General features: G+C 36.3%; 2 protein-coding genes across 4 annotated transcripts in view; one reads left to right on the top strand and one right to left on the bottom strand.

Moving 5' to 3' along the window:
- The window catches only part of LOC106867805 (importin subunit beta-1), a 26619-nt gene extending 8644 nt beyond the window's left edge, over positions 1–17975 (top strand). Inside the window, exons 3-24 of one of the 2 annotated variants that reach the window (XM_014912834.3) lie at positions 1235–1417; positions 2451–2651; positions 3018–3094; positions 3405–3480; positions 4186–4245; positions 4337–4426; positions 4554–4664; positions 5934–6035; positions 6544–6712; positions 8355–8599; positions 8715–8848; positions 9637–9712; positions 10310–10381; positions 10901–10972; positions 11091–11238; positions 11536–11618; positions 11736–11843; positions 12307–12450; positions 13144–13249; positions 14116–14230; positions 14984–15142; positions 15334–17975. In XM_014912834.3, the coding sequence (XP_014768320.1) occupies positions 1235–1417; positions 2451–2651; positions 3018–3094; positions 3405–3480; positions 4186–4245; positions 4337–4426; positions 4554–4664; positions 5934–6035; positions 6544–6712; positions 8355–8599; positions 8715–8848; positions 9637–9712; positions 10310–10381; positions 10901–10972; positions 11091–11238; positions 11536–11618; positions 11736–11843; positions 12307–12450; positions 13144–13249; positions 14116–14230; positions 14984–15142; position 15334 (2532 nt within the window). In that variant the 3' untranslated portion in view covers positions 15335–17975. Of the gene's footprint in view, positions 1–1234; positions 1418–2450; positions 2652–3017; positions 3095–3404; positions 3481–4185; positions 4246–4336; positions 4427–4553; positions 4665–5933; positions 6036–6543; positions 6713–8354; positions 8600–8714; positions 8849–9636; positions 9713–10309; positions 10382–10900; positions 10973–11090; positions 11239–11535; positions 11619–11735; positions 11844–12306; positions 12451–13143; positions 13250–14115; positions 14231–14983; positions 15147–15333 lie in introns of those variants that run through there. The other variant, XM_014912826.3, reaches the window with a different exon arrangement.
- Positions 17309–24854, bottom strand: LOC106867706 (2-oxoglutarate and iron-dependent oxygenase JMJD4). Of its 2 annotated transcripts, none has more exons than XM_014912669.3 (7): positions 24467–24854; positions 23455–23620; positions 22573–22704; positions 21919–22004; positions 21542–21723; positions 20691–20834; positions 17309–20430 (listed from the first exon to the last, which is right to left on the bottom strand). In XM_014912669.3, exons 1-7 carry the CDS (start codon positions 24726–24728, stop codon positions 20044–20046), a joined length of 1359 nt encoding a protein of 452 aa, XP_014768155.1. In that variant the 5' UTR covers positions 24729–24854; the 3' UTR covers positions 17309–20043. The 2 variants fall into 2 exon arrangements, with proteins under 2 accessions (XP_014768155.1, XP_089195725.1); XM_089339599.1 differs by lacking the exon at positions 24467–24854 and adding an exon at positions 24247–24385 and having other exon boundaries at positions 17448–20430.

Below are 24854 nucleotides of genomic sequence, written 5' to 3'. Positions count from 1 at the left end.
AAGCAGACACGTGCGTTTCCACCCAGTTTATTCCTACTAGATCCACTCGAGGTGTTGGTCAGCCTGTGGCTATACAAGAAGACACTGGTCAACCTGCTGTGCAGTTACACTGACCCCCATACCCTGTGTCTACCAAGCGAATTTTAAACCAAACCGGCTTCTGCCTTTGTAGATATATTCCAAATTTTCACAACACCAGTGCGACCTGAATAGGATTATTCTGTTGGATTGTACCATACCCTCTAGTCCAAACATATTTGGTTAGTAATTTGGTGCTTAGAATTCAGTATATTGTCTTTAAGAGCTACCAAAGACTTAATACTTAAAACTACTTGAGAACGGTGCTTCTAGATTTCCCAGTCTTCCATAAGTTGTTTCCATGGTAATAAACCATGGCCAACCAATAATCCATTTGTTCACATTTATCTTCATGTTCCAATAGTTTTTTTCTTTTTTTGTTAGTGATTTTCTTTTGTGACAAGTTCAGAGCTGTCTTTTTCATTAAATAGATTGAATCTGTCCTTGGTCATCTTTCTTGGATATCATTTAGCTGGACTAAATAACTATCATCTGCCAAATTCCCAAACATTGTGACTAGCTTATATCAGTTTTAACTTTAGACAGACATACATGTGGCTCTGTGGTCAAGTAACTTACTTTCCAGCCATGTAGTTTCAAGTTCAGTCCCACTGCATGGCAACTTGGGTAAATGTCTTCAACTATAGTTCGAGCTGACAAGCCTTGAGTAAATTTGGTAGAGGGAAAGTGAAAGAAGCTTGTTTTATGCACACACACACGTTTTCTTTTTGATGTCATGATAGTTATAAACAGGTGTTATTGTCATGCAAGCTGTCATTTCCAATTATCCGTGAAAGTATATTTGGTCATGGGGAAATATTACCTTGCTTGGAAACGGGTGAGGGTTTGGTAACAGAATGGACATTTTACTGTAGAGCATATGATGCATCAGTGAATTCCATTTGACCCATGCAGGCATGGAAAAGTCTGTACACTCTCTTGGTTAGATTTTTTATCAATTGTGTTGTTTTCTGATCTATATCAGCATCGCAAATAAACTGAAGGAAAACAAGGTTTTACAAAGATCCTTAATATAGTAATTCTATATGGAATTATACTTCCTTGTAACTCGCAGTCTCAATGTAGGGAATTAATTCTGGGTCAGTTGGAAACCTGTGAGTAAAACAACTTAAAATGTATCTTCTAACTTTTTCAGCCTGAGCTATTAAAGAAATTATCTGACATCTTAAAACATGGAGGGAATAGTCCAGTGGCCCGTATGCAAGCCGGTCTACAGCTCAAAAATGCTGTTTATTCCAAGGATCCAGCAATTAAAACCACTTACCAACAGCGATGGCTCCAGTTTAACGAAGAAATACGAGTATATATAAAGAAAAATGTGAGTTGAAGGTTTTTTGTTTTTCTAATAAATTATGGTCTTGAAATCTTGCAAATAATATTGAGATTGTTTTACATTTGTTTGTGTTGATAGGAGATTAGTTTTCCAAAACTAATATACTGTTTAAACAGATGCCTCTAGATTTTTCTTGGCTATTTTCTGTTGAATTCAGCTTTTCCAAGGTTCCTTTTAAAAATTTTAGCTCTTGATATAAATCTACACATTTAAATTCATATTTTGAAGACAGAACATGTGACAGTAAATGCACCCCATCGAAGAGGGCAGCAACTTAGCTTGGATAGAGAGGATTCCTAAGACTTGGTGCAGTAAACTCTGTAGTGCTGATGGCACAATAAAATGCACTCTGTCCAGGTCATAAAGTAGCTGGCAAGAAGAAGGATATTCAGCTATAAAAAGTATGGCATATACAAGTGATGTTTTTCTGTTTGGATGAAGAACCATGAGAAGTTGCATGATGAAATAGATCTAACCCACAACAGGCAGCGGAGGGGACTGAATTGGACATAAAATGAGGATTAAATTCCAGCTAAACAGATCTTATTCATCACACCCTACCATCTTAAATGATGAGCAATGTAAGGTAATATAATTTTATGGCTGGATGCTAACGCAAAATATTACCAATCCAAACAGCACTGAATTGATGATATATAAAATATACAGAGGTCGCCAATGTTGGAATATTTATCATAAATCAGCTGGATGTTTTAAAAGCTGCTTTATAAGAGAAAAGTGTTCTCTATTGAAGTGTACTCTGTCTAAACTCTGTATTGGTTTAATGTTTTGGCAGGAAGGGCATCCAGCCATAGAAACCATACCATGATAGGCAACTGGGGTGTGAAAAGCTCCCTGTTTGCCAGTTATATATCAAACCATCGAACCCATGCCAGCATGGAAAGTGGATGTTAAATGATGATGATAGTTTTAGTTGCTTGTATTTTGTTGATATATTAATGCTTTCTAGTCATTGTTTCCAATGTTATTAAACTGGTATCTTTTATGCTTCTTGCAGGTTTTGGAGTCATTAGGGACTGAAACCATTCGTCCAAGTTCTGCAGCCCAGTGTGTGGCATACATTGCTTGTGCTGAACTTCCCCAAGGGTTCTGGCCAGATCTTATTCCTTTGTTAACGCAAAATATTACCAATCCAAACAGCACTGAATTGATGAAAGAAGCTACGTTAGAGTCTATTGGTTATATTTGCCAGGATATAGTAAGTTACTTAATTCTAATTATTTGTTAACTAAAATACACACTTTGTTTCAATTAAGTTCTGAAATGGAGAACATGGACTCGTTTTAATACGTCTACGAACACCTCACTCACTGAATGTAGTGTTTAGAACACAGCTTCATTAGTAACTTTTTAATGCCCATTTTATTATTTATTGCAAAGATGATCCCATTTGGTCATCATATATGTTAAATATGAATACTTGTAAATGGTATTGGTTTGGTAATTGATTTCTACTGGTTTTCATTCATTTATTTGAACACTTTGTGAAATATGTATTTTATTTGAAATAAGAATAATTTAAATTTTTAAACACATGAAAACATTTGTTTTTTTTTCCCCCCAGGAGCCAGATATATTGGCATCACAATCTAATGAAATTTTAACAGCAATTGTAAATGGGATGCGCAAAGAAGAATCAAGGTAACTTAATTATTTTTTTGGCTTTAAAGTGGGGCTTGTAATACCTGTTGGCTTTTGTATAGTTATGTCTGAGAATGATTGAAATTTTCCTGAAGATGTGATCAATGAGTAGTGCAAATCTTGTTTGGTCAGTATTATATACTGAACTAGTACCTCGATAAGTCTACCAAATAGCTGAACTATCCTAATTGATGTTTTGTGTGTGTGTGTGTGTGTGTGTGTGTATACTCTTGAAATACTCTTTAAGAGTTATATTAAACTTTTTTCACTTGAATGCATTTTACAATTGAACTATTTTCAACTATTTCAGTAATCATGTTAGATTAGCTGCTACGAATGCTCTGCTGAATTCTTTGGAATTCACAAAGTCAAATTTTGATAAAGATGTAAGTATATAAATATATATCATTTACTGCTTGATTCTTTTCTCTTTAATCCTTTAGCATTTTGATTTCTCTGTCAAAAGTTTGAATTAGTTGTGCATTATCTTGTTGCTTTGAGATTTCAATGATGGGATTAGCTTTAGAATGACATTGTAGGGTAGGTGTGAAAGGCAGGATATGACCTGTTTAAATACTAAAAGATTTAGGTTTTGTATTCTATGAAAGATTTACAGTAAAATGAATACTTAGCACATAAAGTGCAACAAGCCATGATCATGGCTGTCAGGCACAGGTCAAGAGGTCACGACTGTGGCCCAAATAGATGCATTTAATTTATGAGCATTTGTTGAGGTCTAATGTTACTCAAATGCTCCGATACCCACCAGAATGCAAGAGGACTAATAGTTCAACTAATGGCTTTTCAAATGATGTAAAACTTGCCACCATTATATACTAAGATATTTTAACTATTTTTTGTCTTTTTTGTGTGTGCCTGGTCGTCTCGTTTTCATAAAATGTGCTCAGCAGTCCATTCTATGTAAGTGCAAATCCCAACGCTTTATGGATTAAGCATGAGATGCAGATAGTACCATATAGGCTTTTTCTTTTGAGTTCTACCATATATATTATTGTCTTCCCTACTCAATATTTTATTTTGTCTTGTCAATCATGTTTAATCATTTGAGATTCACTATTTCTCTTTTTTAGTTTGAAAGGCATTTTATCATGCAAGTTGTTTGTGAAGCTACCCAGTCTACTGATACAAGGGTAGGTAGTGTTATTGTTAAATACCACTTTTCTTCTCATTAAAATATATGGAATAATAAAAATGTCATGAAATATTTCTTTTCTTTTTCAGGTTCGTGTTGCTGCCTTGCAATGCTTAGTTAAAATTATGTCCTTATATTATCAATATATGGAACACTACATGGGTCCTGCTCTGTTTGCTGTGAGTTTTACTTTAAGTTCTTCACTTTCTGTAAATGACATTTTGGGGGGGAAAAAAAAAAATTTTCCCCTTCCATCCTATCATGTGTAAGTTTGGTTCACACTTTTTTTCCCCTTGTTCCGTGTAGATTACGATGGAAGCTATGAAAAGTGAGATAGATGAAGTATCTCTACAAGGAATTGAGTTCTGGTCTACAGTTTGTGATGAAGAGGTCGATCTTGCCATAGAACTTTCAGAAGTGAGTATTTGATGTCTTTAACATTTCCCTCTTTTCACCTGACACTGTAATCTAGGGAAACTTTTAATAATTGGCATTAGATAATTGAAATGAGATTATTTAGGTATTTAATCTAGTGTTGAAAAATGTATCTGTTCTATATTTCAATCAATTTGATTACTGATAGTCATGTAGAAATATTTTCCTCATCTGTTCGATATAAAACTTACCACATCTCATTGTCAGGTTGGGTCAAGCCCTTATGATTGGTGCTGACCTGTGGGCACAGAGTTGGCTGTGTGTTTTAAGAAGTTTACTTCAAAACTGCATTGTCCCAGGTTCACTCCTATTGTGTAGAGTAATCTTGATTCAACCTTAGTCTTATATGCGAAACTTGAGTTGATATTGTGTAGAAGCCTGTCAAATGGACAGCTCTTGTTCTTGGGCAATTAGAATTAAAACATGCCGCCTGGTTTTTGGGTAGTTTACCAGAGTCCACTGTGTTACCAGCATTTGGACCATGTGTCCATTTTGAAGATGCCTAGCCAAAACCCCCCACTCCTCCACCTCACCTATATTTAGCCAAAGGCCGTGGATGTTGCTTTTTCCTTCTAGCTGAACCATTAAAAATGGGTGGTTTGGAGCCAATCCAAATTAGATGTGAACAGGTATTGCTCCATGGCTGAAAAGCTTACTTCCCAACCTTGTGGTCTTTGGTTCATTCTCACTGCATGGTACCTTGGGCTCCAGAATGACCAAAGAAAGTTCTGAGTGAATTTGGTGAAAGAAACTCGTGTGTATGTGTGTGTGTATACTGTTGTTACATAATGGTTGTAAATGAGCATTGTCACGCAAACGAGGTTCGTTTCCATTCTACTGTGAAAAATGTGCCTGTGGGGGGAAAGTATTACCTTGATTGGAAATAGGTGAGGGTTGGTAACAAGAAGGGCATCTGGCTGCAGAAAATCTGCCTCAACAAATTGCATTTCACCTATGCAAGCATGGGGGGGGGGGGAAATAGACATTAAAAGGACGATGATGATCCATCCTGGGTTTTCCACGTATCATAAGATCACATTGATATAGGATTTTCCTAGGAGGTGAAGCGGCATAAACAATCTGATTGACTGGTCTTTGTTGCTATTGTGACCTGTTACTATTATTATTATTATTGTTATTACATCAACAATAATTGTAGATATCTTAAACCCAAATTATGCACTAGAATTATTTTTTCTTTTATTCACTGTTACATTTTATTTCATTAAATGTTCCATTTTTTTTTTTTAGGCTGATGAAGAAGGCCGACCTCCTGAAAGGAGCAGTAGGTTTTATGCTAAAGGAGCTCTGCAGTTCCTTGTTCCAATATTATTGATAACCCTTACAAAACAGGTATATTGAATTTTTTTAATTAAAAATAAATTTTGCTCTTTCCTTAATGATTTAAAGAAGAAAAAAAACCCAACAAAATATAAGACCAAATCTTAAACTGCACATATATGTATATATGTGTGTATACATACACACACATACATATGTAAATGTGTATTTATGTACATAATGATTAATCATCTTCAAATCCATTTCAAAACAATTGCATTAATTTTTTTTGCCCCATATCGATTGAGATTAATTTTTCTACCATTCTTTTAGTAATAAATGTTCTAAATTTTATACTCAACCATTACTTTTTTACTCATCACATACCAAATTATTTCTAGATTCTTATGAATATATATATATATTATATATTTATCATTGCTTAGTTTATTAGGCCAGTTAATTTTGTTGGTTAGATGGTACAGTATTGCTTCAGATGAGAATGAAACTGATAAGGCATGAGTGAATTCTTCTCTTTGAGAGTCTTCCACTATATGTTTGCTGTTGTGTGTGTTTGCAGGAAGAGTTTGATGATGATGAGTGGAACCCATGTAAGGCAGCTGGTGTGTGTTTGATGCTGATGGCCACATGCTGTGAAGATGACGTTGTAGGTCATGTACTTCCTTTTGTCAAGGAACATATTGTCCATACAGATTGGCGCTTTAGAGATGCTGCTGTTATGGCATTTGGTAGGCATTCATTTATCATTGATAACTTCAAGACAGTTTTTTTTTTCCTTTTTTTTAATTCATGGATTTAACTACATTGTAATTAATATTGTTGACAGTTAATTATAGATATTTAAATCTTTTTTTCTTTTTTGTTTTATTTTATAACCTCCAAATAGAATAAAATGTAAGCTGTGACTTTGATATAAGTGGAGACAAAGTAATGGGTATTTTGTCAGTGGTTTTGTGGTATATTCATGGTAAACTGGAAACTATCATTTCATTAGAATTCAGTAGAATAACATACTTTGTGCCATGTCACAGATGCCTGCAATTGTGGGCCTCTGTGCCAATATCAGAAAAGCCATGAATTTTGGGGAAACATACAGTAGTGGATTTCCCCATTTCCATCTACTGGTGTATTTAATTTTACTCTTCTAGTTTCTTGCACTGAGATGACTTCTTGAGGCACAGGACTTGACCCTTTGACTGGTTCATATGATATCAGTTCATGTACATACACTGGAGGGCCGTGTGACATGTTAAGGGGCCAACCCTCCAAGTACTATACTCTTTAATTAGTGGATCATTTTTCACTATTTAACTCTCAACTGAGACATTTGGCAGGTTCTCTTTTGGTTCAGACCAAATTTGGGGGTAGTGTTGCCGAAAGTGTTACCACATACTCCTGAACTCTCTAGGTGGAGCCTTATCACTGGATGCTTGCTGTTTAATGTCTTGCACAGGAAGTCTTTTAAGAAATGCTTGTGGCAACTGATACAGCAGCAGATTCTTGGACCAAGCCTGGCATTTTTGGTTGCAACTGTATGCTTGCTTCATTCTTATTCACCCAAGAACTGTTTTATATTCTTATCCTAAAAAGAATAAAATTCAGTGACACCATAATTCCCAAAAATGGTGCTGAAATTCCTGTCTTCTTCTAATTACAAGTGCTTAAATGCAAGCATTAATTTGCCTTTGTACAAGCCATTTTTCCTGCTTAATTTCAAAATTCCTTTTTGTAAATTTGAAAGTCTCCCACATTGTTTTTACTATAGGAATTGGTTAGAAATCAAAATAATTGTACCGCACTTGATTTTATTTTTCTATAAAGATATGATTTTATAATCTTCCCATTACATTTATAGTTTTCATTCTACTTTTACAACCATAATCAGGTTTCTGGAAATCGTTTCATGATAGCTAATCTATTGTCTCCTGATGATAACCAGGGTGGTTGGCATTGGTAAAGGCATTTCTTTGGATACTGTATAATTTAACACCTTATTTAAATGGGTTTTTGCTATATCTTAATTGAAACAGGTTCATCCTAGGTTGTCTAGAACAAATGCCACTACTATCACAGCTGTTACCATTATTTTGCCTCATAAAGATAAATTACATGAAATAGACCATTTTCTTTTCCTAACCAGCTCTGATGTGCAGAAGTTTGGTAATGGGGTGGGTAATTGGTAATTTAAGAAATTTCTTTTTTTTAAAGAATGTCTTTCAGTTCTTTCACTTCTAATAACATTCATAATAGATTTACCTGGCTCAGGTATAACTAAAATCATCTGGTGAGAATGTAAACAGAAAGACAAAAGCCTTTTGAATCCTACTTCTGTCGGCTGATATTACTGATTTATTTTTGATTCTTTTGTAGGATCTATCCTGGAAGGACCTGACCGCAATAAGCTGAAGCCTATCGTTGAACAAGCCATGCCAATGTTGATAAACTTGCTGAAGGACCGCAGCGTTGTAGTGCGAGACACTACAGCTTGGGCAGTTGGACGAGTGTGTGAAATCTTACCTGAAGCCGTTATTAACGATACCTGTCTGCCGCCACTCTTAGAAGCTTTGGTACAAGGACTTGAGGCTGAGCCGCGTGTTGCACACAATGTTTGCTGGGTTAGTAGGTGTAGGAGCTTTTCAATTCTAAAAAAGAAAAAGAAAAAGAAAACCACTGGCTAAATATCTTGTTATGCTTTCACATGTATTAACCTGATAAATATATCTGTTACAGGCTATATCCGGTTTGGCAGAAGCAGCATACGAAATAGCTGCGGATACTGCTGAAGAGAATGTCGAGCCTGAAATGTATTGTCTTTCGTATTATTTTGATGGTATTGTTACCAAACTTTTGGAAACAACTGACAGGTAAATCACTTACACTTTTACAGATAACTTTATATACACACAATTTGGCCTAATTTCTAGTTGTGTAGACTAATTCAGCTCAACCACTGCTGACCTAGGCTCAACAAATATTCCAACTTTGTTCCATTTTTGTATCCTTTTGACTGCAATGTTTGTGTTGTTGTAAAATAGTATGGTTGGGTTTGACAGTGGGTTCTCCCATGAAGTAAATTTTAAGGAATCGGTGTTCAGCATTGTTGACAGGAAGAATAGAGCCTATCCTGAATTTTGGACGTTGTCATATAAGAAGTCTTTGTGAAGGGATTTATGACAGAAACTTGTCATCTGGAAGGCAGTTTTAAGTGCGAATCAGGGTGTTGACCAGGGGGTAAAGGGGAAAGGGTGGGGAGTGTTTTGCAGGTCAGGCAAGTGAACCTTTCCATTTGAGAAAGCATAGGTCACTGGATTCTCCAACCTACTTGAGGGCCTTGCAAAATGGACATATTACAGATGTATCCTCTGTAACAGTCTCTTGATAAGTGATGTAATCCTTGGCAGGATCATAGTGGAGCACTTTTGATGGCTTCCAATAGCCACGGGCAAGAGCCTTCTGATGGACATTAGACCGAAGTATCATCATCCGATGGTTATCATCATCTACCAACCTTGAGATATAAAGATAGCTTTCTAAAAACCTTGGTCCTTTTATTTTTCTCTCCCCTATAATTTAAATGGTGTGTATTGGTGTATGGACAACATTTTTACTGTATTACTTGAAGCTTAGGTTTTGAACTGATTCTATTCTGCAGGCCTGATGCTAACCAGCACAATTTAAGGAATGCTGCCTATGAGGCGCTTATGGAACTTGTGAAAAATAGTCCAAAGGTAAGTTTTGAAGTAGCTTTGTGTTTTTTCCAAGTCAGAGTTGCTATGTACTGAAGCCATACAGGCAATTAGAAAAATATTGATCTCTACTTCAGATGATGAAAAAAAAATATCACGCTTGAAAATTTCACAGTATTTATGATCATATTTAGGCAGAAGTAGCTTTATTTCAATTTGCCAGCTTTGAGATTTCAATGGTTTATATTTCTGAAAACCTGAGTGGATGTGAGAGGCTGGATCTGGCCAGTTTTGAACGTAACACAGGTGGAATATTTCAGCCAGATATGGCTGGTTTAAATGCTGAAGAGTTAGAAATAAACCTTTATATAGTTGAGGGTATTAACTTTGTCTTGTGTTTGTATGGGATATTGATTGATTTTATCTTGGCCTATTCATATTGAAAATTAACCGTTCCATGCATACATTGGACGTATTTATATTAGAATTGTTATGTTAATATGATCAGTTAGAAAGACCTGCAATGACCATGTGGGTCCTCTATTCCTAGTTAAATTTTTTTTTTTTTTTTTTGTAAGATATTCAGTACATTCTTGTATGTGAAAAAATTACATTTTAATAATTTGTTTTGTATTCCAGGATTGTTATGAAACAGTGAAAAACACAACTATGATTATTTTACAACGGCTTGAAAAAGTTTTACAGATGGAGGTAAGTTTTGTATCAGGTTTGACATGAGCAAGTTCCCATGGTCTTGAGGAAGACCTCCTTTATTTGGTCTTGTTGCATTTATACAATGCACCTCATTCTAATCAGATCATTTAATGTCCACTTTCCATGCTGGTATGGATAGGCCGGTTGACTGGTAACCAGCAAGCTGCACTAAACTCCAGTGTCATTTTCGGCGTGGTTTCTACAGCCAGATGCTAATCATTTTAGTGTGCTGGGTGCTTTTTTTCTTTCTTCATGCCATCAGCACTCGTGAGGTTGCTATGTAACTTGCAGAAAAGAACAGAAGGAAAGGGAGGAAGAAAACTCCTACTACAAAGAAGTATTTGAGAAGGGGAGGCAAGTGGCTGTGTGCCAGATATCGAAAGGATATACTGCTAATTACTTTTAGCAGGCTTTGTGGGAAGAATTTTGAGACCACATGATGCTTCAAAACTGCAATGTTTTCTCAAACTTTATTTTGCCTAACTGTTGCCTTTTTTTTTTTTTTTTTTTTTTCAGGGTCATATAAGTTCAACTTCTGATAGGGTACAATATAATGACCTCCAATCATTGCTGTGTGCTACACTCCAAGTAAGTATGTGATATTTGATGCTTTGTTTCCGTCCACTTTTAAATGTGTATCGTTTTCCTTTTGTGTTGAATTACAAAGTAACCTCTCCTCATTGTCCCTCGCTCTCTCTCTTTGTAGAGTGTACTGCGAAAGGTAACTGCTGAAGATGCACCCAAAATCTCTAGCCCGATTATGACAGCTTTATTACAGATGTTCAACACCTCTTGTGGGAAATCTGGAGGAGTTCAAGAAGATGCTTTACTCTGTGTATCAACACTGGTTGAAGGTATGTGTGTGTGTGATTTGATATCCTTTTTTTTTTTTTTTTTCTTCCAATGTCTAAATTGTAATTAAAAACAGTTGCTAATCATGAGTTCAAGTATTCAACAACTGTTCTGTTGATATCTATTTCTTGCTCCAACAGTTCACACATAATACGCCATCCCACCCCCCTCTAGCTCTCCCAGTAAATAAATTGGAAGTAGAATATTTGTATTTTCCTATTTAATATAGATATAGAAATTTTCGTTTTTCAAGGTTACACTCTAAAATGTCTGGTAATGTTCTTCTTTTTGTTTTCTAGTTCTTGGAGAAAATTTCTTGCCATACATGCCAGCTTTCAAACCATACTTGACTCTTGGACTGAAAAATCATGCAGAATATCAGGTCTGTTATTCAATTGCAATCTGAGCTCTTTGCAATATGGAGAAGTTAGAGTTTTAAGCAAATGACTTTTCTTTTCTTTTTTATAATTGTTTATATTTGTACTTGGTTCTGATTCAGGTGTGCCAAGCTGCAGTTGGTTTAACTGGTGATATCTGCCGAGCTGTAGGAAATAATATATTACCATACTGTGATGAGTTAATGACTATGCTTGTGGAAAATCTTGGGGTAAGTACTGTGTTGCAAGGATTTGCAACTGCTATCAAACTCTGAACATAAATGCAATTCAAAAAGCATTGCTATTGGGGGTTGCAAAATGGGAACTAAATGCTCATTTTTGTGCAAGAAACAAGGTTTAACCTCATTCTGAAAGGGACTTCCCCTTTATATTATTTTTGTGTAGCTCAGTTGCTTAGTCATGTCATGTTTTCACAAATGTACTATTGAGATTTGCACTGAAATTTTTATTTAAATATGACAAGACCATTTCAGCCATGTTTGTAACTTAAGCCAGAGTATTTAACAACTGGGATATGAATGGCTTTTGTATATATAACTACAGTTGATCATATTATTAGCATTGTGTTTTACTTTGTAAGCATTCATTGCCAGCGATTTTTAGTACTTGAAGTGTTAATTGTTGTTTCTCAGTGATGTTGAATTTAATTTATTGAAAACCTTTGCATTTCAGGATGAAACTGTCCATCGTTCTGTCAAACCTCAGATCTTGTCTGTGTTTGGTGATATTGCTCTAGCAATTGGTTCTTACTTCAAAAATTACCTAGCAGTTGTTTTGAATACATTGCAACAAGCATCACAAGCACAAGTTGACAAGGTAAAGTGTACAAGACCATCTCCTTGGCATATTTTTGTTTGAATAGAAATCTATTTCAGTTATTTCAGTTGCAGTATTAAATATCTACCAAAAGTGTAATTGAAGTTCGACTTATTGACCAAAAAAAAATAGTTTCACTTCACAGAGGGTAGATCAGTATATAAAACTTCCTGCAATTAAGAGTAATGAAATTTGAGTGGCCATATTGGGTTTCCTCAATTAGTTAAGTATGCTTTATCACAAATAACAGCAGTCATTTGCCCAACATATTGTTTTACACACACATCCAAGATGGAGACGAGCACTAATGTTGAATGTGGCAGGCTTGATAATTGCTGAAGATTTTCAGCATGAAACTAACGGTAGCCTTCTCAACACACAAAGTATTTATCTACCAATACAATTGAGCATTCATTCTCACTGCTTTTTTAGCATTGTTTGTGTGTATACACATACTTGTGAATAACTGTTGGAAGATGTATAATCTGAAGGAGGAATCCTTTGAAGCAATCAAGTCAGGCTGCCAACTTCATTAAAATTGATATTGTGTTTTTGTTATTTGTCTATTATTGTTGGGGCATGGTTTATATCACATTGATGCCTTGGCAACAGTTTTTTTTTTAACCATTTTGCTTTAAATTGTTTCATTTTTTTTCTTCTTCTCTCTCTCTCTCTCTCTCTCTCTCATTCTAGACTGACTATGATATGATTGATTACTTGAATGAACTGAGAGAAGGCTGTTTAGAAGCTTACACTGGCATTGTGCAAGGTTTGAAAGGTGATGCTGAGCAGATAAACCGTACGTTGTTGATTCATACATACAGCCTTGTCTATGGTGTTCCTTATAGGGTCGGGATCAGTGCATGAAGCCCATCTAGAGGAATGGCATACAGTGGGGATAATCAAGTTGTAAACTGGGAAAGAATGAACTTGTATGAAGAAATGGTTATATGCAGATGGCACTGTGTGGTTAAGGAGTTTCCTTTCCAACCACATGGGCCTCACTGAAGAAATGACAAAGGATTGGGCGATGTGATTTGCTGTATTTGATAAGACACATCAAGCTAAATAAGATTGCTGTCTTCCACACATAACAGGTTTGTCCTTTCAAGTGACAGTGACACATAAAAGGCCCCCTCCACATCCTGTTAAGTGGTTTGCATTAGGAAGGGCATCCAGCCATAGAAACCATGCCACAACAGACAATGGGAGTCTGGACAGCTCCATGTCAAACCATCCACCCTATGGCAGTAAGGAGGGTGGACGTGAAATGACGATGGGCTGGTTTAAATGCTGAAAGGTTAAACCAGCCACATGATCCAAACACTCTATCTGTTTTATGTTCAGACCAACCAGATTTGGCTTACCAATCACATCTACCTACTAATATCATTCTGAAAATAGTCACATTGTTGAAATCTTGGAAGTTCTGAGATGAAGCCCAATGAATAAACAATCCGTAGACTTGCATGAAATTGTGTAATATGGAAAACACTGTTCTTGTATTAGCTGTAGTCTTTCGTGAAGTTGTTTATATTGGTACCATGTCTGACAATTCCCTCGTGTGTTTTGTGCGGTGTGTTAGCGCAAACTTGTGAGGTTTGGGTTAGTAGACTTACTGAAGAATTGTTTGATTTTCTGTGATTTTTCTCTCCTTCCCTTTAGCTGATGTCAATCTCATTCAGCCACATGTTGGACACATGATTTCATTCATTGAACACATAGCTCAAGATGAGGATCATAGTGACAGTAACATAGCTGCTTGTTGTGGGTTAATAGGGTAAGTTTGTTTTTGCTTGTTTCAGTTGTTGGACTTTGGCCATGCTGGGGCACCACCTCGATAGGTGTAGTGAAACAAAAGAAACAAAAAAAATTTTCTAAGTAGTCGTTCTATCAGTCTCATGCTAGTTTACAGGGATGTAAACAAACCAACCACTACTTGTTGGTTGGGTGGGGACACTAAGAGGCATACACACATCTTTTAACGTCTACTTTTCTGTGCTTGCATGGCTTGGGTGAAGTTGACAGATTTTCTACAGCCAGATGCCCTCCGTCAACCCTCACCGGTTTCCAAGTGAGGTAATATTTCTCCAACACCAGACATAGTTTTGCAGAATATTGGAAATGAATGACAGTAACAATCATTTACAACTATCACATGATTGTCAAGATGAGATGCGCATATACTCAACAGGTTTCTTCTATCTACGAGATCCACTCGTATCTTGGTCAAGTGCCATGTTGCGGGATTGATCACAGAACCATGTGATTGGGAAGCAAACTACTTACCACACAACCATGCCTGCAAATGCGCACATACATACATACATACATACATACATACATACATTGGCCTCCATGCAGTTTCTGCGTACCAAATTCACTCATAAGGCATTGGTTAGCTTGGGGCTACAGCAGAAAATAAGTATTTAATTTCAGTATGGGTTTGGCCACATTTGAATAATTAATATATATCAAATATGTTGTGCCACTTGTAGTCAACTTTGACCTTTGTACTGTTTTGTTTTTCTAGTGATCTCTGTGCTGCTTTTGGTGCAGCCATGATGCCTTTTGTTGATAAGGAATCCATACAAGCCTTGTTAACGAAAGGCCGACGCTCCAAGGTGTCTAAAGCGAAAACACTAGCAAGTTGGGCCACTAAAGAGATAAGAAAACTGAAGAATGCATCTTGGTGAGTTGACTTGTACAGCTTTTTGTTTCTTGTCTTTGATCAGTTTCATCATAGCCTTCTATCCATTTTGTTTTGTTTTTTTTTCCCGTGTCCCCCTTTTTGTATGTTTGCATGTGTTAGATGGAATTTGTTTTGGCTGATTTTCCGTGTGTATTCTTACTAAATCCTTCTTTTGTTCTTTCTTTTTTCAGAGCTGCTGAACAGCCTGGCATGGTCAAATGAGAATAGGACCACAGGTCTTAAGTCGTCAGCGGTGGCGGCAGTCTCAACTCGTTTGAATGAGTGTGAGCGTGAGTGAAATCATCTCATCAAACTGTCACAATCCCCGGCAGGCACCTACCTACCTCCCCGACAAGACAACTTGAAGGGGCAGTCAATCCCCAGACCCTCCCTCCCTCTGCTACCAAATGGCTTACTACCAGCCGATAAGTTGAATATTAGTGATGCTTAAATTTCTACTTAGGCAAAAGAAAAAAATTTAAAAAACCCAGCTCTCGTATTTGGGACTTGAAGGAAAGATTTTATAAAATGAAACCATAATTTTGATACTATTATTATTATTATTAATTCAAAATTTACTTCATTTTTTTTTTTTTTTTTTTACTTACTATACACTTGTTAGGCTTCAGCTCTCTTTTATTGTTGTTATGTTGTTGTTGACCCATTCTACTGTTGTACTTTATGTATTCAACAACTGAAAAGGGAAACTCCAAAAGAAGAAGAAGAAAAAATGAAATAAACGGGCTGCATATTAATGTCTTTCTTTTCCATATCCCACTTTTCTTGTTAAATCTGTGAGAGACTCAAATTTACTCATTATTATTATTTATTAATTATTCTAAAGAAATTGTTATCTCTTTAAGTTGTCTTATTATTATTATTATTATTATTATTATCATCCCTATATACTTATTGTATAGTGGATTTTAATGAAAAATATTCTCCTCCCAGCTGTGTCTGTCGTTATGATGACAGAAGTTCCTGAGGAGACGGTGGAGAAAATTGAGGAGAACACTCAGCAATTTGTAAGAAATTGATGTCCAGACTTGTGTTACCTCCACTGTCATGGAGTTACATATTCGAAGTAGCTTGATGGACCTAGAAGCTATATGATATTGCTGTTGCCGACACTGGCACCATGACATAGCTAATGATGCCTGTTTATGCCTTATGTGTCGCAGTTTTTTTTTTCTATCTCTCCTCTATTTCAAAATAGTTTTGAAGGCTTTCCCACCACCACCACCCCTTCCGTTCATTCATAAACGCACGACCTCGTTAGAAAATTGGTCAGAGGGTACAAAATAGTTCTGGAATGTTTTCCTGCCATCTATAGCGTTGTTCCTTCTACAGGCAAGGCTTTGCTTTGGTTTGCCTGGAATTGCAGTGGTAATAATCTTCAACTTAGAAAAAAAAAAAAACTTGGTGCAAGAGAAAGGTGCCTGCCCAGCAGCTCTGGAGGAGTTTAGGTGTCGTCTGTGCCTTCACACTGCCGCAGTACTCTAATGTACTGCTGCTCTAACCTGCCAACATGGACTGCTGTATGAAGAATCAGTTCTTGTCAGTAAGCAACTAATATGAAAAGGATTTTTAGGGCTTGCCTCATTAGGCTGCAAAAGGATATGTGTGCACATAAATATATATATATGTGTGTGTGTGTATATGTATGTCTGTGTATATGTGTGTTGTGTACACATATAGTTCTCAGTATTATCTCATTAGAATCTGCGACTAGGTTCTGTGTGAAAGAAAGAAGAAAATAATACTTGAGTAGGTACTAGCAGGGTGGGACAAAAAAAGGTTACACAAAATTGCCTAATATTGGTGGGTTTTTTTTTTTTTCCTCTTCCAAAAGTTTAACAACTGAGCTTCAAATATCCTATGAGTTGCCAACCCAATGCAAGGACTATAGAGAAATTGCTGTTATTCAGTAGCCCCAGATATCCATGTGTGTGTGCATGTATGTAAGCGTCTAGAAATTGCATGTACCAAGCTTAAAGATTTAAAAGCAAAAAAAACAAACAAACAAACAAACAAAAGGAAGAAAGAAAAAAACAGGAAAAACAGAAGAAAAAAAAAAGATGTGGAATTAAAAAAAAAAAAACACAAACTCAACCTCTTCAGACTTAATTATGTTTAACTTTCAGCTATTGTAATTTAGTAATCTAATTTTAAACTGCTGCATTTAAAAAACAAACAAAAAATTGTTTATTTTTTTATTTACATTTTTTTAAAAATTTATTTTAGATTGTAAAGCTTGGTACATGCAGCTTCCCTTTAAGTCTACAGCACAAGCTTAGCTGTGAAGTGTCTTTTTTCCTTCCCTCTCCACTTTTTTTCTTTCTACGCCACACTTTTTTTTTTATTTTAAATGTCTCATCATATTTCTGTCCTGAGTTTTTTTTTTTTTTGTTTTTGTAAATTATCACTTATTTTGCATGTGCTTGCAATGATTTCTGTAGTAATTTTCTTTCCCTGAACGTTTTTTTTTAAATACGTTTCCTTGCAAACATCTATGTTGAGAAAGTATATATTAATTTGTGGCAAAGAAGAAAATATTTTTTTTTTTAAATGGGTTAGATGCATTTGAACAGCCACTCTCTATGATTGAAAAGAAAAACAAAAAAAAAAACTGCCCCTGGGTTCGAGTATCTGTCCCCAGTCCCTTCCTTTATTTCCCTACCTCCTTCCCTCCCGGCCCTATCCTACCCTCCTGGTTTTTAAAAGAAAATACAAATTATTGATGAGTTTTCTGTTTGTTTCTATTTTTCTTTTCCTAATGTTATTTTCCAAACCTGTGTGCTGTGTAAATCTATAATAAATCAGCAGATTACTACATTTGTCTCTTTAATTCTTTAGATTTATATATATATATATATATAATGTATGTCTATGAGCAGGGCATAGCTGTGTAGTAAGGGTTTTGCTTCTCAACCACATGGTTTCAGGACCCCTGAGGCAGTGTTTTTTTACCACATCATATATATGTATGTATATTCAGTAATAAATTAAAAGCAGCACTGGTATTGTAGACATTATCATCTACACATACTCAGTGTGTGTGTGTTTTGTTTGCTTCCCGGTTCACTGTTGTGAAGCCCCTGAAAGACTTCATTGTTCTGGGTGTTAAAACACCTGAAAGTCATAGACAGGTGAGATAACTCGTTCCCAGGTTCCATTCGGGAGTGATGAACACTGATAAGCCCTGGGCTGACCAAAGCCTTACGAGTGTTAGGTTTCATTTGATGGAAACTGAAAGAAACCCCTTATGTGTGTATTTATGTCTTCACTGCTAATTGTAAATAAAAGTGATTGTTATATAAGCAGCATCGTTTGTAGTCTTGTGAAAATATTTGGCCATCAAGCTGTTTTTAAGTTCAAAAGGTCTACTTGGAAACAGGTGAATGTTGGCGACAGTATCTGGTCTTACAAAGTTTGCCTCGAAGTATTCGATCTGCCCTTGGGAACATGGAAAACTGAGCATTGATGGCTATCAATGATGTGGTCAAACAATGGCTTTGTGGTCAAGAAGTTCACTTCGTAACAATGTGGATTCAGGTTTGGTCTTTTTGACACCTTGAATGAATGTCTTCCAAAGCCTTTAGTGTTGTTGCTGTTGGGACAATGGCAAAATATTTATATCTAATGTCATCACTTTCAATGTCTGACAACCAGCAGAATATTTTAAAACAAGAACATATGACCACAGAATGCTGACTTGATAAGTCCTTGTCCAACCCATGTCAGTATGAAAAAACACAACACTTGATTTTATACATATATGTGTATATAACATGTCTGTCTGTTCCATGCCTGTATGATAGGTGGAACTTTTATGACTGGATGCTTTCTCTGTCACCAACCCATGCCTGTTTCCAGGTGAGGTAATATTTTCTCTTGGCTAAACGGGTTTTAACAGAAGACTAGAAACACTTAGCACTGCTTGTATGATCCACTTGCTTACAACTATCATGATGTCAAGACAAGGAGTTGCACGCGATGAGTTCCTTTTAGTTTTCTTTCTCCATATCCACTCAAGACTTTGGTTTGGCCCAGGGCTATAATCACTGACATCACTAATCTTTCTTGTTTATCCCCCTCCTCCCTTCTCCCCACAGACCTATAATTTATTGGGTTGGGGAGATAAGATTCTTCTCTTTGTATGCATGTGTTTATAAACACATGTGAGTAGGGATGGGTGTTGAAGAAAAGTTATTGGTTATTGATGTACCAATGTTTGGCTCAATTACAGTAAAGCGCTGAGGCATTGCTGCTTCTTTTATACAATGCTGTAACAGAACAAAATGAAGTTTGGTGTTGCTGGGGAGTAGAGTACCTGAGTACCCTTGAGCTCTAGCATTTAAACTGGTCATATCCGGCCCGAATGTTCTATTTGATGTTCAAACCAGCCAGATTCGACATATTGCATATAGTCTATAATGTCATTTTAAAAATCTCGAAGCTACAAGATAATACATGATTATCTCAGTTTCCTACCAAATCCATTCAGAGAGCTTTGGTCGGCCCAGGGTTATAGTAGAAGACACCATGCAGTGGGACTGAACCCAAGAAACGTTGGGGAGTAAGCTTCTTAGCACACAGCCACGCCTACACCTAGCATCATTCACATCATCCAAATCTCTAAGCTAATGCATGATTAATTCAGAACAATGTGAATAAATAAGCATTACTTTTGAATGTCAAAAGGTTAGATTTTATGAAGCTAAGTTTGGCTCTTTCTCAGTTTCCTCTGGGAAGTGCTGACAGACAGCTTCTTTAGACAAAGTTTCTAATCTGAAATTGTGACAGGAGCATTTCAAGACTTTGATCCAAACTCTGTTCAATCAGTGTTGATCTGGGGCTAAATGAAGTCAAAAATCAAACAGCGGGCTTCGTGATAAGAATTAGAAAACTGAGTTGATGCGATGAAGCAGATTTTGGACTTCCTTTTGGCATTCCAGTTGCTCCGTGTCAACCAAACTCTCTAATACAGTCCTCAGTCTGTTTAGGTCAAAGACAGAATGGCATTTGTTGTTCAAAGGAGCAAAATGTTCCTGAAATTCTAAATCTGTATTTGGATGCTGTGATACTTCAGCTGAGGCGTTCCTTGTCATCTCCTGTTCTTCCTTTTGTGACTCCTTTGTCTTACAATGTCCAACTCCACGGTCACACTCCTCATTTGTGCTACATTTGTCCGATTGACTCAGAAACTGAAGATGTTTGGTGCCAATGTTGTTGCAAAGTTCAAAGAAGTCTGTGTAGTCGGAACCTGTGAGAGATTTCAGCACCACCTGACAGAAAGAAAACAAACACAAAGAGTTAAAAACCAAAAGGAACAGAAGATAATAACTGCATTTTGGATTTGTTGTACTTTTTTTTCCCACATTTGCTTTATAAATCTTAATTGGGTAATACTTCCAAGTACAGTAGAAACTGCATCACTTTACTAGAAGTAAACTGGATGAGGACACCTGATATGGAGCTCTTACCAGTAAGTCATACATGTAACTACACACAATTCCAGTCAAACCATCTAACCTATGTGACTCACCTGACATTGCTGGTTCCATCCTTCCATACCCCGACAATCAGAGATTTCATTTTCGACGTCCTTTAAATTTCTTTTGAGAAAGTTCCAGGTAAGATCTATAGAGCAGCCATTCAGCCAGTTGTGGTTAATGGAAATTGTGTCTTCCTATATCAAAATATTATATAAATGTAGTGGAAAATAGGTCAGTTTCAAAACATTGATGTTCGAGTCACGAAAGCAAAGTTTAAAGGAAATAGTAATGACTGCCTAAAGAAGTAATGGAATTGAGCACCAATGAATTTTTCATTAGCTTTAGAGTAATGCTGCTTAGGGCAGTCAGTTATTTCTAGAGTGTGGAACCTGTTTTTGTCTGAGAAGACTGGGCCACAAGATCAGTTAAGCATCTTCATTACAAACTCCGCCTACCAACTTCTTGACTGTCAAAGCTCTGTTCATGAAATATGGGATTTATTAATAAGACAATGAAACACATAAACAACAAAATGTAAAGACTTTATAGCAAGAGTAGTTTACCATGTTCCATGAAGACCCTTAGCAAGAGCAGCTTACTACATTCCATGAAGACTCTTATCCAGAGCAGTTTACCATATTCCATAAAGCACATTAGCAAAATACAGTTTACCCCATTCCATAAAGACCCTTAACAAGAGAAGTTAACTTCATTCTATAAAAACTTATTCTGAGTAGTTTACCCCATTCCATAAAGACTCAAGAGTAATTTACCACGTTTCATAAAACCCTTTATCTAGAAGATTCTATTTACCACATTTCATAAAGGTCCTTATTGAAGGTAATTTACCACATTCCATAAAACCCTTTATCTAGAAGATTCTATCACATTTTATACTTACCACATTCCACACTTGATGATGCCAACCACTGGGGACAAATATGATTTCTCCAGGATGTTGAATCACTTTGTATTGCTGTGAGAGTTTCTCATAGTTTGGGTACATCTCTGGGTTGTGAACGTCCTCAGATGTGACATCAAATGCCAAATTACCAAATTTATCTCGCAGGTACACTTCTTCACCTTTGGGAAATAAAGGACACAAGAATTATAGACCAAAAGGAACAGTGGTGGATGGGAATAGGGGTCGTCAAGGTGGCGAGCTGGCAGAAATGTTAGCACGCAGGGCGAAATGTGTATTTGTGCTTGTGTTTGCATGTGTGTACATGCATATCAGAGCTTGTTTGGAGGGGAAGGAGAAGAAAAGGTCTATAGTACCAGGTGGAAATAATAGCCACTGTTTCTTTCCACAGATATTTGCTGACCAGCTGTAGGAATGCAAAACATCAGCATGGAAGGGAGTCCTGAAAAAAAATAACCAAAATATTTGGTCAGGAATTAACTCGATGTTTATTTAACCTACCCTTTCATGGTTGTATTTCTAACAAGAATACATTGTCTCTTGTTTGAGTCAATAAATGAATTTAAGAGAGATTTAGCAAAATAACTAAACTTTTTTGTTAATTATTAAGACGGAGTTTGGAACATAAAAAATAAATATATATTGGTGTATTAAGGTTTGGAACATAACAAAAGAGGAATATACATTGGTATATTAAGATTTTTAGAACATAACAAAGGATAAATATATATTTGTATATTAAAGTGGTATTTGGAATATAACAAAAAACAAATATATATTGGTAAATGAAGATGGTGTTTGGAATATAACAAAAGAAAAACTAGTGTAAATTGGTATATTAAGATGGTGTTTAAGCTAAGAAGAATGGATTGTTAATATTTTTACTCAGCGATCAAGATTCCAATGTTTACAAAACCTGAAACAGTTTATAAACATCTGACTTTATTCACAGAAACTCAGTATTTTTATCCATTCAACTGTTATCGAAGTGATGCCAGAATCTTTCTTACCAAGATCCTTTCGGTCCCATGTACACAAAACGGTAGTCATCTCTAGAGCTCTCGCCTGTATCCCAAAACTGATTGAGCCAATCAGAACAAAAATACAAAGGTGTGTTGTAAGCATTGCATTCTGGGAAAGCTCTGAAAGAAATGAAGAAAACGTGCATAAACTTCCCAAAAAAAACATTCTGAAAAATTATAAATAACTAACCCTCCCCTCAAAATTGCTGGTCTTGCACTGAAACCAAAAACCATTATTATTATTATTATTATTATTATTATTTATAGGACTGAGGTAACTCCTCCAGAAGAAATAGAAGCAAAGAAAAAACTCTTCTTTTTTTTGCTTCTATATCATTATCATTATTATTATTATTATTATTATTACTATTGCTAAGGCAGCAAGTTAGCAGAATTGTTAGCACGCTGGGCAAAATGCTTAGCAGCATTTTGTCTGCACTACGTTCTGAGTTCAAATTCCACCAAGGTCAAGTTTGCCATCATCCTTTCAGGGTGGATAAAATACCAGTGGAACACCGAGGTCAAGGTAATCGACTGCCCCCCTCCCTCCCACTAAATTTCAGGCCTTGTGCCTATGATAGAAAGGATTATTATTATTACTATTATTATGGCAGTGAGCTGGCAGAACCGTTAGCACACTGGGTGAAATGCTTTGTGGTATTTCATCTGCTGCTATGTTCTGAGTTCAAATTCCACAGAGGTCGACTTTGCCTTTTGTACTTTCAGGGTCGATGAATTAAGTACCAGTTATCATAAGTGCTGGGGCTGATTAGTTTGACTAAGACTACTCAAGGTGGTGCTCCAGCATGGCTGCAGTCTAATGACTGAGACGAGTAAAAGATTAAAAGATTAATGGATGAGATTTCTTACCTTACAAAATGCCAGTCTTTGAGATAAAGACACTGGTTATCGGTAGGATAGCTATTCGAAATGTAATCTTGCCAATATTCCAAATAATCAGAAAATGTCTGTTCTACTTTTGGATGGGAATCAAATTCCTTTTCGTTACAAATTGCTACTGGAACTTTCGCATTTCCTGCAAGGCAAAGAAACAAAAACAGTTTAATTAATTGTTATATTTGATAATGCAATTTGTGAATAAATGCATAATTTGTTGGTTATTGATAAACAGGCATTCTGTCGGTTACAGTGACGATGGTTCCAGTTGATCCGATCAATGGAACAGCTTGCTTCTGAAATTAATGTGCAAGTGGCTGAGCACTCCACAGACACATGTACCCTTAACGTAATTCTCAGGAAGATTCAGTGTGACAAAGCTGGCCCCTTTGAATTACAGGTACAACTTATTTTCACCAGCTGTAGAGACTGGAGCAACATGAAATAAAGTGTCTTGCTCAAGGATACAAAATCCTACAAATAATTACACACACAAACAAATTTAGGATGTTAAACATAATATTCACTTATTACTTCCATTTATTTTAACTGAGTGAGAAAGGTGAAAGAAGTAAAGTCGATTCCGACAGGATTCGAAATTAAAAATGAGAGGGACAAATGGAAACAGTATGAAATGATCTTTTCTTATTTTGGTACAAGGCCAGCAATCGCGAGGGGGTGGGGCTAGGAAATTGATTATATAGACCCCCAGGGCTGATTGCTACTTATTTTATCGATACCAAAAGGATGAAAGGCAAAGTCGACCTTGGCAGAATTTGAACTCAGAACAAAAAGACGTTAAGCATTTTGCCCGGTGCGCTAACGATTCTGCCAGCTCGCCAGAGTGCTTTGCTGTCTCCGGTGTAAATACATCAAGTGACCTCACCATTTCAGGTTACCGCCCGGTAATCTGAAATCGATTTCAAATTAACCCCGGGAGTAGCCTGAACCCGAGTTCAAATTAGAAAAGAAGAAAAATACAAACCGAAGTTAGTCTTTAAAAACTCAAATTTCGGTTTCCCTTGCTCGTCTACCCATTCTGTACGACTTCGCCAATGTCGGGTGTGTTTACAACTGAATACACACGGCTTGTTAGGGATTAAATAACGAAGGAAAAAATCTTCGTATGAGATCTCTTCAGAAACATAGTCAACTGACTTAAATGAGGGGAGATGTTTCCTTCTCTCATAAATATCTTCTTGTTGAAGAGTTGACAGACAATTATCGACACAACATTGAAATTCCATTTCAGTTCAACAGAAACTGTTCCCACTCTCTATTTAAACTTCTACCTGTCTCTTTCTCTCCTCTCCCTCTCTATTTAAACTTCTATCTATCGTTTTCTCTCCCTCTCTAGTTAAACTTCTCTCTGT

Source organism: Octopus bimaculoides, chromosome 22 (genome assembly GCF_046866305.1).
Source record: "Octopus bimaculoides isolate indiv1 chromosome 22, ASM4686630v1, whole genome shotgun sequence".
Classification (NCBI taxonomy): Eukaryota; Metazoa; Mollusca; class Cephalopoda; order Octopoda; family Octopodidae; genus Octopus; species Octopus bimaculoides.
Note: the sequence above shows the minus strand (reverse complement) of the source record. Positions and strands in the feature narration are given on the sequence as shown.

Excerpts from the sequence above, each read along its gene's own strand:
- LOC106867706 (XM_014912669.3), bottom strand. The coding sequence starts at position 24,728 with ATGGAATTTCAATGTTGTGTCGATAATTGTCTGTCAACTCTTCAACAA. Across the intron at positions 22,705-23,454 it reads AAAGACTGGCATTTTGTAAG|AGCTTTCCCAGAATGCAATG; the intron begins GTAAGAAATCTC and ends CATTTCTTTCAG. Across the intron at positions 21,724-21,918 it reads GTGGCTATTATTTCCACCTG|GTGAAGAAGTGTACCTGCGA; the intron begins GTACTATAGACC and ends TATTTCCCAAAG.